Here is a 14,275-nt window from a genome sequence, read left to right on the forward strand (position 1 = left end):
TTTCAATGATTTGATGATAATATGAGAGCTGAAATAAGGGGATTTGACATCGTCTCTTCATAAAGCTGTCTTTTAATTCCAGGTAAGCAAAGTAGTTGAGTTTCAAAATGCTTCCAGCTACGGAGAAGGCAGGATATTAATGAGTAAAAGAGTCTTCAAAGTATTCCATAGGCACCAGGCAGACAAATGTTTTAATCCATCTTTGTTTCATCTAGCACTATTACTGTGTCATATTAGCAGAGGTGTGATGATTGTTGTTGTATAGATGGTCTCAAATAAGGCTGATCTTCATCGCTGAGGAGGGGAGGCTGCTGGTAACACTGGATGTGTGCACAGTGAAAATGTAACACAACTTTTTGTGACTCTAGGGTACATGAAGTATCAGGAGCTGTATCTCACTTTTCCTTTCTTGCAGGATATCTTGAATAATCTTGATTCATGTGATCTTGAAGATGATGATCTCATGCTTGATGTGGACCTGCCTGAGGACCCACCTCGTGACAAAGGTAAGGCAGCCAGGCAATCTCACTGTGAAACTGCTTCATGGGCTTAAGAGACTTTTGAGTTGCTTTCTTCTGACTCTTGACTTAATAAGACAATGCACTCTTCAAATTGGGGTGGTGTTTTTAAAAGTAACAACTTTTGTATAATGTAGGAAGGGAGTTCTTTCTGTTTTTCCAAGTACAGCTCTTACATTTGAAAAATTCTGAATATAGAAGCGTACTGCCTTGAAAAGTGAAAACTTGTTTCACACTGTTTTTTTTCTTAAATTTTTTTCTATATAATCAATTTCAAGGTTTTAAGTTAGTCTTTCAGTCTCATGTTTCAGCTATATTTGAAAATGCTGGGACAATATTTCCTTTTTTTTTTTTTTTTTTTTTTTTAGCTTTGGTGAATGACAGTGTAATTCTTTGAGATGATTAATTGTTTTCTTCTACAAAATGACAGTGTCTCTTAATAGATACATGCACATGTCAGGGTAGCAGAAGATGTAAAATTTAAGACATATGTTTTCAAATTGTGTTTTATGTGCTCTTCCTTTTAGTGAGGTTGCTGGCAGACTTTTCACAGAGAAAGTAGAGGTACCTAGACACCCTTGAAATGGAACTAATTCAGAATAGAATGAGCTTGGTGAAGGAAATTACAGCTGCACTTTCTCCAATCTCAGACTGGAAAAGTTCGAGGCATTTGCTTTGTTTATTCCTGAGCTACTCATAGGACTGATGAGTATTGTTATTATTATGAGCTGTTAGTGAATATGGGTATTAGTTTTGCCTCCAAGTTCAGTGGAGGCCAGTCTTTTGTCAAATGAACAGAAACACTGTGGAGCACTGTCAGCCCCTAGCCAGTGCAAACGTGCACTGAAAGGAAGAGGGCTTTACTCATTTTGTGTAATGTTCAGCTGCTTCTGAAGTTAGGGGAAATTCAAGGGCTTTTGAGAGTGCCTCTGACTTACCTGCGTGAAGACTCCTGTGTGTGTGTGTCAGATATGAAGCCAGATTTACAGTGAACAGAGCACGGTGTTCCATCTGCCACGATGCTGGCACATTGGGTTTTAACCCCGTGCACGTATCAAGTGCAGTGCTTCAACTGTTAAATCTCAGAAGGACTTTTTCAAAGTGCTTGTGTGAAATCATTGAGAACACTACAAGTATACAGCTTTTCAACCCTGACAGGTATGAATTTTTTACTTTTCTTCTTCAGTTAATTTTCCAGAATAGGTAGCAAAGCAAGCCTAAGGCATATTCTTTCAGTAGGGCTAATTTAATTCTGTTGGGGAAAAACTAAGAAACTATTTTAAAGGGTAGATCAGTTTCTCCTAAGTTTCCTTGTTTATATGAAACATGCACTGCATTTGCATCAGTTAATTCCATTACAAATTATTAATGTAAAAACAGCTAGAAAGGCATGTTTTTAAATATGAACATTTGCCATGAAATCATTAAAAGTTAATTACTTATACTTCTGACTTTTTTTTAGAGGTTGGGTTTCCTTATAAAAATTAGTCTGGCATAAACTGGGTATCTCTACTTATCTTGAAAATTCTGTATTTTCAGCAAAGAGGATCTGAAAAAGAATTCAAAAGCCATCTCCAGGTTTTCCCGTATGTAAACATGACCACTTGAAAAAGGAAAACTCGGTTAATCTCCACCTGTCTTTACTCAGTGTCTCAAGATTTACTTTTCCAAAGCTGAAAATCATAATTGCTTGTACTGAGGGCTTATTTTGGTGTTAATTTATGTGTTATGACCTGTGGAAAGATGCTGCTTAAAGAAAATAAATTTTCTTGTAGTTAAGGTGAATAAGTTTATTTTATTATGCAATTTTTTTTTGGTTATTTGTTAGGTGATAAAAACTGAAATGTAATGTTCGACAACACTTTTTGCCGACGCTTTTTCCATAATTACGTGTGACTTCACTGACGTCAGCCCTTTAAGACTTTGCAGGTCCTCAGAAACTCTCCTGGTTTCACTTTGGAGCCTGGGATGCCGCTTGGCCACTATTTATAGCAGCAGTTGTAGCTGTACAAGTATGCAGGGAGCGGGGAGGGCAGTGTAAATCCCAGGGTGACGCTGGGCTGGCTCCCAGCCCCACGCAGGCTGGGATCCCAGCAGGAAGGAGAGCCTGTTGGGGAGCTCCGTGCGCAGTGGGGCCGGGGGCAAGGCAAGCACCGCTCCCTTGTGCGGAGCTGCTCCTACAAAGGACTCACAATGTCAGGGAAAACTCCTTGGGTAAGTGGAGGATCAAGTGTGGTGGCAGAATAGCAGTTTGGGACTGTTTTTGCCCGGTCTGACTGCCTGGGTAGAAGTTGTTTTGGCTTTCTCTCAGTCGTTTCCGGGCTGTTGCCAAATTTAGCGTTTGTTCCCTTAAGACGTTTGTGGAATTCCTGTGGTTTTGCAGAAGTTGGTGCTTTAAAGAGATTATTTGTTTTCCTTGTTCTAAATCATGCTGGTTTTCCAGGTAAATACAGATTAAATGTCTCTGAATCTGAAAACCAAACAGGGTGAATAGGTGAGGAGGTATATCTGTATTTTAAGTAACTAAACTGTTTTCTTTTGCAATGCAATACTGGTCTTTTTTTACCCTGCTGTCTTTCTGTGTTTGTGTGTTAGAACTTAAAGAACCTGTTAAAGGCCTGGAGGTACCATCAGTAAGAAAGACAGGAAATTGTTACTTTTAAATTCCTTTTCTTCCATAATCTCTACCTCCTCCAAATTATTTTCTATTTAAACTGGGCATACTGTTAAAGGTGGATTATTTAGTTTCTGCTGTGCTACAGGTTGCTCTTATTCTTGTATCAAGTTTGTATTTTAATAAAAATGTGCCATTGTTACAGAGGTCTGCTTGACACTTCTAAAATGCATACTGTTTTGGATCAGTTAAAAAAGAACAAAACAAGCCCTGCAGACTTTACACTGCATCTGTTACCAGCACATAGTTAATATTTTATTTGCAAAGTCCTGGGACCAAGCCTTACAATTTTTTTTAACATTATGCTCTCTGTAGAGGAATGTGAAAATATGAGCCGCTTTGACAGACAAGACAGAAATGTGAGACAACATCAAGAGGGATTCTGGAAAAGAGCACCACAACAGCGATGGAATACACAGGAGCACTATCATCTTGGCCATGCTGACCATTATATCCATGGTAAAAATGATTTGAACAGGTAAATCACTTTTGTATATCCTCACAAACATTTGAAGCACCAGTGAGCAATTCCTTTTTGGCACTAAGGGATCTCAAGTGGTACTGAGTACAAGTACAACATTTTCAGAATAGTTGTATGTCTGAGTGGATGCACCACTGAGGGTCATAACAATTTCTTTTCAAAACTTACGCTTCTGTGTTCCTTCCAAGTACTTGTTGCTTGTGTTGATACAATATTATACACGTTGATTAAAAATACCTTGTGTTCCATGGAAAACCATTGCTCTGTCTTACTATTTGCATTTTGTAAGTTTGGGCAGCTTTTTGCAGTTTAATTTGTTGGTGAAGTAGGCACAACATTATAGTTCAGCCCTTAAAGGGTGGGTTGAATGTTAGTTTATAGAAATTCTGCTGAACTAACTGGTTTTGGGGTACTGTAGTTTATAGTCTGAGAGAAGTGTCTGGGAATGGAAAAGAAAACTCTGTATTTAAGTGAAGTAGCATTGACGTTTTCTGATCTATTCATGCAAGTACGGCCCACGTTGCGTAATGCTTTCCTTTTTACCAAATGCTGTCTAGCTGCACTTGGGCATCTCTGTGTTTTCTGGTTTTGTATTTTTGTCAGGGGTTCAAGCTACCCGGAGGCTGCCGCGGGTCCCCTGCAGAGCCGCGGGGCAGGCAGCAGCGCGCGGGCGCCGGCGGAGAACGCGGTGCTGCTGGACGAGGTGACCCTGCGGCACATGGTGCAGGACTGCACCGCCGTCAAAACCCAGCTCCTCAGGCTCAAGAGGCTGCTGCACCAGGTGAGCTGTCCGCAGGGACTAAAGCAGGGAAATAAACTGGCCGCTGGACCCAGATGGGCTCATGTTCTGCTTGGCTTTACTGGGGTATTGGCATTCGTGTGTACGTTGAATGACAGGGTTCCAGAAAATGACTACACCTATTGTTGCTGTTTCCAATAGCACCTTTTCTGCCTTGTCAGCACTTTACTGACTATAAAACATGCTAAATACTACCATTTTTAATATCTATTCAATATTAAATTTTACTTCTCTGAGGAAACGCCAAATTAAAAAAGAAAATAAGTGGATGTGAAAACCAGGTTTTTTTTTCTAAATAAGATTCAAAAAAGCTGGGAGTTTAAAAAAAAATAAAAAGTATTAAAATTAATCCCATTAGTCAAACTTGCATTCAGCAAATCAATGCTAATAGCTTTTTCTTAAGGCTTTATTTTCCTCATTCTTATCTGTGTGATTTGACAAGAAGCTTAGCAAATCATACTGGGCCATCTCTATCTGAAGTGTTCAAATTTGACAAATTTCATAACAATTTCTGTGTCGTGAAATTGTCATAAGCTTTTAAGGAGCTTTTTCAATGCACCTCAGAACTTGGCAAGTTGTGGGAGTTGGTAAACTGCTAAATGACTCAGCAAAAGTATGGCATTCAAAATATGGCTACAAAAATTCCTTTGTTACCATAATAAAAAACAGTCCATGAGGCTTTCTTTGGAGGCATATACAGATTAGCATTGAAAAGTGTTTGTGTGATGTTGTCTTTTAATACCAGCTTCATTGCTCTTCTTTCCTAATAGGATAATGTAATGAAAATAACTTTGTGCCTTAAAAGTAAGGCACTAAAACAAAACACAGTGAAACAAAAAGCCAATCAACCTTGGGGCTAATTCAAAGGTGTGCCTTTTGTGCCTTTTAGAAATGTAGGAGCATTTGCTTCCTGTGCTGAGCTGTTTTCCTGATTTTGTCAGGGGAGAAATAATTGTAACAAAACTAATGTAGTGCCAGAAGTAGTAGGTCTGTTCTTAGAACCTAATATGTGAGTGGCCCCCAACAGCCCCAGGCACTAATACAGAGGTAGCAGGGAACCTTTATCTAGGGCTTTTAATGCCTTTAACACAAGGGCCATTTGGCAACTCCATGGATGATCTGTGTGTATGTGGTTCATGGTGAAAGGCTTGCACATTATAGCTAAGAACTGTGTGGCCCTGTAGAGTATCATGTGAAAATTCCTGATCTAGTTTATAATAGCCAGGTTGCAGAATAAAAACCTTGACTCGAGTAGCTCAGATTAACTTTTTTAAAAAACTTAAATGCACAGAATGAAGCAGTTAATATGTTTCAAAATTTGCTCTTTGTCTTGACAAATGCCTGATCCTTCCTCCTGTAACAGTGAGATTAGTAATAACTGGTATTATTCTTTCCTTCAAACTTTGTCAAGCATACTTGGATGTATTTTCCTTACCTAAAATGACCCTGTTTTGACTCACTGCTTCCAAAAGTCACCACTGGACTTTAGAATATTTATTCTACTCTCCTGTGTATAATCCAGTCTTTTAATCAAAGAACATGAATAGTAAAAGTAAATTAGCACACTACAGAGGGGGAAACTTCAGACCTTTATTACCTTAATTTGCTAAACAATTAGGGCAAACTTGTATGAAATATTTTTTCATTATATTGAAGTGTTAAGCCTTTACAGTAAACATCAAGCTTCTTGCTAACAGGAATGAGTAAAAATACCACAATCCTTTTGTACTTCTTGAAACGAAATGCAGTTTTGAAAACAGTTAGTAGAACTTGAATGTTCTGAACTGTGAACTAGGACTGGAACACAGGCAGCTTCTTGCAAAATATAAAAAAATCAAGGTACAAAGTCCATTGCTTTCAAACTCCAGTTTTATTATGGAAGCAGAAGTTCTTTTGTTAGTTGCACCAATATTGCATATTTGAATGTATGTGTTACCTTTCTCCAGTTGTGACATTTAGCAATAATATTTAATTTGGATAGGTAGAAATAGAGCTGTAGTCAGGACTTAGGCACAAGGTCTCAGAGGAACAGTTACAGTAAAATAGGAAGAGTTAGGAATTAAATGCAGTTTTATACAATTATCTAATCAGCCGTAGTGTGACTTAGTGTGGAGCACAGCACGTAATGAATGAATACCTAGAAGATTCCTGGGGAGACTTAATGTGCTGTACTAGATTCATTGCTGTGGCTGGAGCTCACATAACTGGATATAAATTAGCTAGAGTATTGCTAGCAACATAGCTGCAGCAGTGTGGGCTTGGTGCTGCATTCCCAGTTCAGCTTGGAAAAATAAATAACAGTGGCAACAGAACACGTGCTGACTGCTTACTCCTCACACACTGCCATCTTGCTGTGCCTTCAAACAGTGAAATCAGCAGTAGGAGTCTCTCATACAGAGTTTAGAAAATTTTCACAGTAGTGTGTATAAGCCTCTCTGACTTCTCAGTGATCTTATACTTTATATGCTCCATAATGTTATATGGAATTAAAAGTGCAGCTTGTTCTTTTACTAAATGAAGCCATGCGTACAGAGAGGTGTACTGCTGGAGAGCATTCTTTCTTTAATGCTTAACTGGAGTGCTAACTTTGTATTGTAAGGAGAGAATGTTTTGGAAGTCGAATTCTAGTAATAATTGACTTGTAAATGCTAATGCCTCTTAAACATTGACTAAGGTACTTCATTTGCATGCTTATTAAGAAATAGGTTTTCTTCTGATCTTAACAATTTCTTCCTCCTCCTCAGTTAATTTCATAAACTTGCTGCTGTGGGTGGAGGCTAATGTGTTAATACAATTGTAAATAAGACTGTTCTATTTCTGTTGCCCTGGAGCCTTTGATCTTGGCAAGGCTTGACCATCCTCTGTAGTAACCCAGCAATGGTTGCAACCACCCTGTCTTACCTCAGACCAGCACTTGCTGCTCTTTAAGGGAGGACTGAAACATGAAGTAGTTCACAGAATTGTGAGATCTGTGTAGCTCTTTTTCCTGTGGGAGGCAGGTTTTATAAAAAATGTTTCATTTCAACTTACCTTTCATGAATAGAAATCAAATTCTATTTTTCAAGTACAGATCTTCGCTATAACTTATCAAGATATGGCCTATTTGTGTGAAGAGGTGTGAATGAAAACGTGAACCATGTAGTGCAAAGTTGTTAAATGCATCAGTCCATTTTGCTGATGTTTTAGGTCAGTAAATCACTTGTGTACCTTTGAAATGTCTTCTTTTCTTTTTGCATCTGGTGAGATCTGCAAGAGAGATTCATCTTTGTTTATGAGAAGCCTGAAGCTGAGAAAGAAACTGACTTACAAAACAAAAGGATGTTTTTGTGTCAGCATTAAGTTGTATAAATTGCCCCTACAATTATTATTTTTTACTAACCACAAAATAGTTCACCTCAGTGACTTAATTGTGTTTGAAAGAAACAGAACCAAAAGAGATGAACAAACAGTAGCAAATCAAATTGGCAGATTTTAGGTTTAAGCTGTTACTTAACTGTCAGACTGTCACTGTTGACAGTGTTTGACAGTGGGCACTGAGACTGACTTGGCTTGGATGAAACTGCTCTCAGAATGCCAAGCAGGCAGCAGGTGAATAGCACCCTCTGCTTGATGGCCACTTAACTTCTGCTTGCATCATTATAGGAATGCCATTGGCAAAGGAGCCTCGTCAATTGTACTGAATAAAGCTTGGAATTGGGAATCAAAACCTAGACCTCGGTAAAAATTCGGTAAATCCTGATGAACTTGCCACTGCTCTGGATAAGTGATTATGCCAAAACGAATACTGTGTTCTGCTACTGTAAGAATCTTAGAGGGAGCAGTTTTTTATATTGCCTGTTGTAGTGTGATGTGCAATCTGGTGATACCTTTATAAAGTTAATTGTATCTTTACCAAATAATTTAAAGCATATATTCTCTCCAGGTTTCCAAATTTGATGAATATCTTGGTATACTTCATAGTACTACTTCTAGCCTACCAAAAATAGCACATGCATACAAGCAGGTGCATTTTCCTTGCTAATTCTAGTATGTTCTTTTTTGTACAAGCATGATATTTTGCTGATTTCTCCTGTTTCATTTTAGCAATATAATGAGCAAGAAACAAAAAGCACAAGAAGACAGATTTCATAGATTAATCCTAGCATGTGTTCAGATGGGGGCTTGAGTTCCCACTGATAGTGTTAGAACTGTTTCTTTTCCATTTATGCCGTGTTCTCTACATGTGTACTGAGATAATTATGACAGTGGTGAGGGAATTGCTGCTAATGACCTTTGTCTCTGCTTTGCTGGTGAATGAGTCAGGTGTAGCACAGGCCTGGAGTACTGATTTAAATCACCAGGGAGTGTGTGACATACTAACCTTCTTTGCAATTAGGTGTTAATCTGCTGATGTGGAATATCTTATTGCTCCACTTCCCTGCATTTTTATGGCAGTAAAAGGTATATTGGAGGTACAGAGCTTTGAAAAACCATGCAAGATACTTTTGCTTGAAATGGTTTGTTTTGTTTTGTATTTTTTTCCCATTCCTATGATGTCTTTTTTACAATTGTAACTGTGACCATCTGTAGCTTCACTTCTGAGTGTGTGTATTTGTTTGAATCATTGCTTAAAATTAAATATTGGTGATATTTCTTAATTTGGGAACATAAGATAAATATAAAATACAGTATAAATATGCAAGAAATAATTTGTTGAACTGTAAGTAATTCTAAGATTATAATTGCTGCACTTTTCCTCTAGCATTTTAGAAATGTTTGTGTTTTTATGGTATTATTGTGCAAATTATTTCAGAGCACTCTGTTAGAATTTGTCCCTAAGATGGAGTGTAAACTGCTGCTTCATCAGTCTTTTACTTGCTGGCCGTGGGCCTGGAAGGGACAAGCAGCTACCTGAGACCTGAATACAGCTGAGTGCTGGACATGTAAACCTGACTGTTCCCAAAAGTGCTAGTCTATAAGAAAGCCCAAGAAACAAAACAAAAAAACAAAAAAAAAACCAAACCACAAAAAACCCCAACCGAACCAAAAAAGCACCAAAAAACTGTGAGATGTAAAGTTCTGTCAAATTATGGAAATTAAATAGCATGGCCCTTACTTTGGCATTGCACACAGGCTGCAACAAGGGAGGATTTCCTATTGTGGTGGGGGGGGGGAAGAAAAGGAAACTTTCTGTTTCAACAAGTAATTCAAACTTGTGTTCTTGTTTTTGTCCCCTGGCAGAATGATGAAAATGTGTCACTCCAGGACATCACATTCTCAGTTCCATCGAGTCCAGAACCACAAGAAACTGAGTCAACTTTTAAGGTAAATGACATTGATTGACTCTAAGGAATAAGAGATGCAAACCTGTTTATGTTTAGAAAACTCACCCAAAGCTTGTGAGTTATTGAAGTACTGCTTCTTGCTTCTTTCTTTGTTTAAATGCTAAACTAGGTGAACCCCGCAAAGTGGCAAGTTTATTGTTTTAGAATGGGTGTTACAGGCAGAAGAAATCACAATAGGTTTTGCAGATGGGATCATCTTTTATATTTGCAGACTTGTGTTTTCTGTGGTGGTAAGGTTTTGTAGCATTGCTTGGCACTTACTGTGGAATTGCTAGACAAATTGATCACTACTTCTGTATTTATGGGAAGGAAACCGTGCTTGCTGGAAATGTAACAAGGCTATAAATACCTGCTGAAGTTACAGAACACTTAGAATCTAATGCTTGTTCTGAGTTCAGTAACTTCTGTTGTTGATAAAGAGGACTGTAGTAGTGTTTGCTGACTAGGCATGATCATCTACATAATGTCACTTGCTTGCACAACTGATGGATTACTGCTTCAAAAATGCAGCTGATTTACTTACCCTGGAAATTTAGTGGGTCAGCTGAATTTGGCCTATTAAAGGGACTTTTAGTCAAGTTCCTTCACTCTTTAGCCTGTGTTCTGCAGCTCCTCTCTGTGTGTGAATAGGAGGAAAGCATGTGCTGTGTCACTGCCATCCCTCCAGGCTTGTCTGATCTCATGTCTTGTAGAGGTGTTGCTTTAGATCATGCAGTCCTTATAGGAGACCACTGTTCTCTTGCAGATGGATGATCTGCTGAACGAGATCAGGCAGCTTAAAGATGAACTGAGGAAAAAGGATGAAACAATCAACCAATTAGAGCAGCAGCTTGTAAGTACAATCCAAAATGTTTAGCAAAATCCCAGGTGTGCAATGCAGAGTGCAACTTCAGTAGGCAGTTCTGATGAAGCTTTTAAGAGAGCTTAGACAGATTTATTTTTTTTCTTGCACTTCCACTGTAACAAAGGTAGGTTTGGGTTCCCAGTTGTGCTACTGTGATCTTTAATTCCATTAACCTGGTCGTGACTTTGTGTGGTTACTGAGCAAGGATGTTTATAATGCTGTTGAAAGTATTTAATTTCCTAAACAGTTTTGAAAAATAAAATAAAATAAATTCTAAATAAAATTGTAGAAGGTCCTCAAAAATAACAGTGAGGGAAAGATAAGGCTACAAGTATTTAAAAAATGGGCAAGGATTGGGCCTATTTTTCTGCTTAAAGGTTTTGTTACTGTTTTTATTCCTCCCTCTCCTTTCCTGTACTGTCCATTATCTTAATAAGGAACTATACCATAGAATTTAAAGCTGAGCAAGGCAGTGTTCTACATTGATTGTTTTTTTAGGAAACTATACAAAACAAGTTAAATAGTCAGATTAAATCTGCCAGCTAAGAGCAAATTGTGTGGGCACTTCACCATAAATTAGTTCAGGGAGACACAAGGCCTCAAGCAAAAGTCACATGCCTTTTACCTTTTTGCTCTTGTTTTGAGTTTGGATTTTGCCATGTATATCTTTGCATTTGGTCCTGGTAATTCCACCTGCTGTGACAATTCTTGTAAAATAGACCCACATTTTCAAGGCACAGCAAGATCCTACAGGCAGGGTAGATGAGATGCCAAGAGATGCACACCATACTTTTTATCATAGCTGGAGACAGTACTTGTGTGACCATAATCTCTAATGAAATGTTCAACATGTGCTTTTGTAGGTGTGTCCAGTAAAACTGAGCTGTGGCCTTCATTCTCACCCTCTGACTTGGGAACATTCCCTCTAAAACAAAACTGAAAGATGAAGATTTGGCATTTGCTCTGCTATTTAAAAGAGCAGAATCTCAAATCACAGCATACCATACCAAATTAGTTTGTTAGCATTTTGCAATAAGTGTTGGGTTTTGGGTACACTTAGTCTCACTCTTAGCAATCAGCCAAAATTCCTTGAAGGAAGTTTCTTCTCTGCTCAGTCATGTACCTGATTGCTGGAGTAACCTGTTACTGGTGCAGCAGGGGAACTCTGCTGCAGAGATGGCTAAAACTTATATTTGTAATGACTGAAAGATGACTTGAAGATCTCGATGCTTCTGAAATTTAAGTGGAAAAACTCTTTCCAGAAGTCACTATTTATTCTGGATTACTTCTCAATATCCTTTGAAAAGCAGCAGTTGTGTGGCACTGTAAATGGTGGTTTCTCCATTTAATTGTACTGTGCTCTGCAATCAACTCACGATTCGTGTTTGAACACTGGGCCTTCACTGTGCTTTTCAAGAGGCTTAGTTGGTTAAATTCTAACTCATTCTTGTTTCTTTTTCCCTTTTTGGCGGTGATTAAGGCTACCAGATGTAACTGCCAGACCAACAGTCAAAAACCTCCAGGGGCCGTGCGCGCGTGTGCCGATAAATTCACACAAACCTCCTGGAGGAGGAGTTCTGTGAGTAAAGTGGCACTTTCCTGCTCAGGAATCTCTTTCTGCTTTCCTTCCCCACTTCTATAACCTTGGCTCTCACACACGAGTCAGCCTTGTTTAAGAGATTCTGTGCTGAGCAGTGTGCTTCCTGCTGTGCAACCCTTGCATTCTTTTGCAGGCCTGTTATTTAAATAAATGTTACAAGCATTTATTTTAAAATAAATAATTAAACTTTGGAAATCTTCTCTTTGAATAAGCACTGTTTGCAGTATTTAAGTTACAGTCAATGTGAGCTGTATATCTGGTCATACTTAAGAGATTTTCTTACCTTTGACTTGGAAGTCAGGATTTATCTCTTCAGGTTTTTTCCTCGTCACATTGTCATTGTTGATGTTTTCATATTTGTGGGGGAAAAGAAACAGGGCATTCTAAGTTTCAGTGTATAAGTGTAAAAGCAAACGTTAATATTATTTATTTTTTAATAATTCATTTTAATAACTTGAATCTTTAAAAAAATAATTGTGTGGAAATCACTTTGACAAAAGACATTTTCATTTCCATATATTGTTGCGTGGATCATATTTGTTTCCACTATGTAAAATTAACATTCTTCATGGAATACAAACAGAATATTTGAGATGGGGGAGGAAGAACATATTTGATAATATATATAATAAGCAGAAATTACCTTTTCTAAACAAAGCTTTTGTTAGTTACCAGGCAATAGTATTTGGATCTTGAAGCTACTGCTCTAGCTAGAAAACGTAGGACATTTCATTAAAAGGTTAAAAATGAGTTTGATTTTTTTTTTGTTTATTTTTATTCTACCTTGAGTTACCTGATGTAAACTCGTAATAAAGATGAATCACCCCTTTTATCCTTCCAAAATTGCTCTTTTTAATATGTAGTGCTAGGAAAGAAGCGCCACCACGCTGTGTGTTCACCAGTTACTGGCAAACCACCATACCCATGTTTTCCAACCTCCTTCTTTCTGTCTGATAGGATCCCACTGTCAAAACATTATAACCTTAATTAGCTTTTGGTTTGCTTTGACACCTCTGCTCCCTCATGTACATGGAACATCTTGCTTCATCCCATTTGTTTCTTCTCCTTTTACTTTGGAGCTTCTGCGCCCTTGCATTGTTTCTTTTTCCCAATTTAATTTCCTGTGTGTGCTGTTCATTTGTTCTTTGTGCATTGATACTGTTACCATGTTAGTGTCTGTTTTTCATCTTCCTTTTTTTCTAGCTCATTTATCACATGGTTTCAGAGGCAAGATTAATACTTGTGGAAAGTTAGTTGCTAAATACACAGGTTTTAGTTTGTGCAACTTCTGGTGTTAATGGATAAGACAAAGATACTGGAGAAGATGGGGAATGTGAGTTGCTATCTCAAGCACAAGGAGTCACTCAGCACAGTTGCCTGGTTTGGGTCAGGTTGGCCAGTATATTTTTTTAAGTTATATTGTAGTTTTGATCAAAAAGACTTTAGGTTAAGGGACAACGTCTTCTAGAAGAGCTAAAGGAACCTCTGCTGTGTCCATGATTGGATGTGTGGATATATGTATATGATACACATATGCATTTCTAGGCATATGATCTTTACACACACACAGTCCAAACATCTTGCTATTTTTATCCCTGGGCTAAGTTTCTCATGAAATTGATAAAGGACTTAGGAAAATTCATGAAGTGTTAGCAAATTTTGAAACCACTCTGCTTTTCAGGACTTTTTTGATAGCTGTGAAGTTTTGGGCAGAATGTTTTGGGCATGTTTTTTGGGTTTTTTCAGTGTTTTCACGTGCATGTTTGTAAGTTACAGCTTTTCTGCCAGCCAGCAGAAACAGGAACTCCCTAATGTGGGATTTCTTCAAGGAGAATGATGGTCTGGCTGGTGCAGTCAAATTGCAGTTCTAATGGTCAGACCTCAACTTTCTGGTTTAATGCTTCCTCTGCGAACATGCATTTGGATGTTAGCTTCCCTGCATGGCTTAATACACATGTTAATGTATAAAATAATTTTTGGTCTTGGACCTAGTATCAAAAAATGTATTTTGCAATATAAAGGAGACACAATCAGC

The 14,275-nt window shown here is 38.1% G+C and overlaps 1 protein-coding gene across 3 annotated transcripts in view; it reads left to right on the top strand.

Moving 5' to 3' along the window:
* The window catches only part of CCSER2 (coiled-coil serine rich protein 2), a 44,794-nt gene that overhangs the window by 15,216 nt on the left and 15,303 nt on the right, over positions 1 to 14,275 (top strand). For all 3 annotated transcript variants that reach the window (XM_062496329.1, XM_062496330.1, XM_062496331.1), the window contains exons 3-8: positions 416 to 506; positions 3,508 to 3,670; positions 4,277 to 4,454; positions 9,693 to 9,776; positions 10,542 to 10,628; positions 12,121 to 12,219. In XM_062496329.1, coding sequence (XP_062352313.1) covers positions 416 to 506; positions 3,508 to 3,670; positions 4,277 to 4,454; positions 9,693 to 9,776; positions 10,542 to 10,628; positions 12,121 to 12,219 — 702 coding nt within the window. The remainder of the gene's footprint in view (positions 1 to 415; positions 507 to 3,507; positions 3,671 to 4,276; positions 4,455 to 9,692; positions 9,777 to 10,541; positions 10,629 to 12,120; positions 12,220 to 14,275) is intronic.

Source organism: Cinclus cinclus, chromosome 7 (genome assembly GCF_963662255.1).
Source record: "Cinclus cinclus chromosome 7, bCinCin1.1, whole genome shotgun sequence".
Classification (NCBI taxonomy): Eukaryota; Metazoa; Chordata; class Aves; order Passeriformes; family Cinclidae; genus Cinclus; species Cinclus cinclus.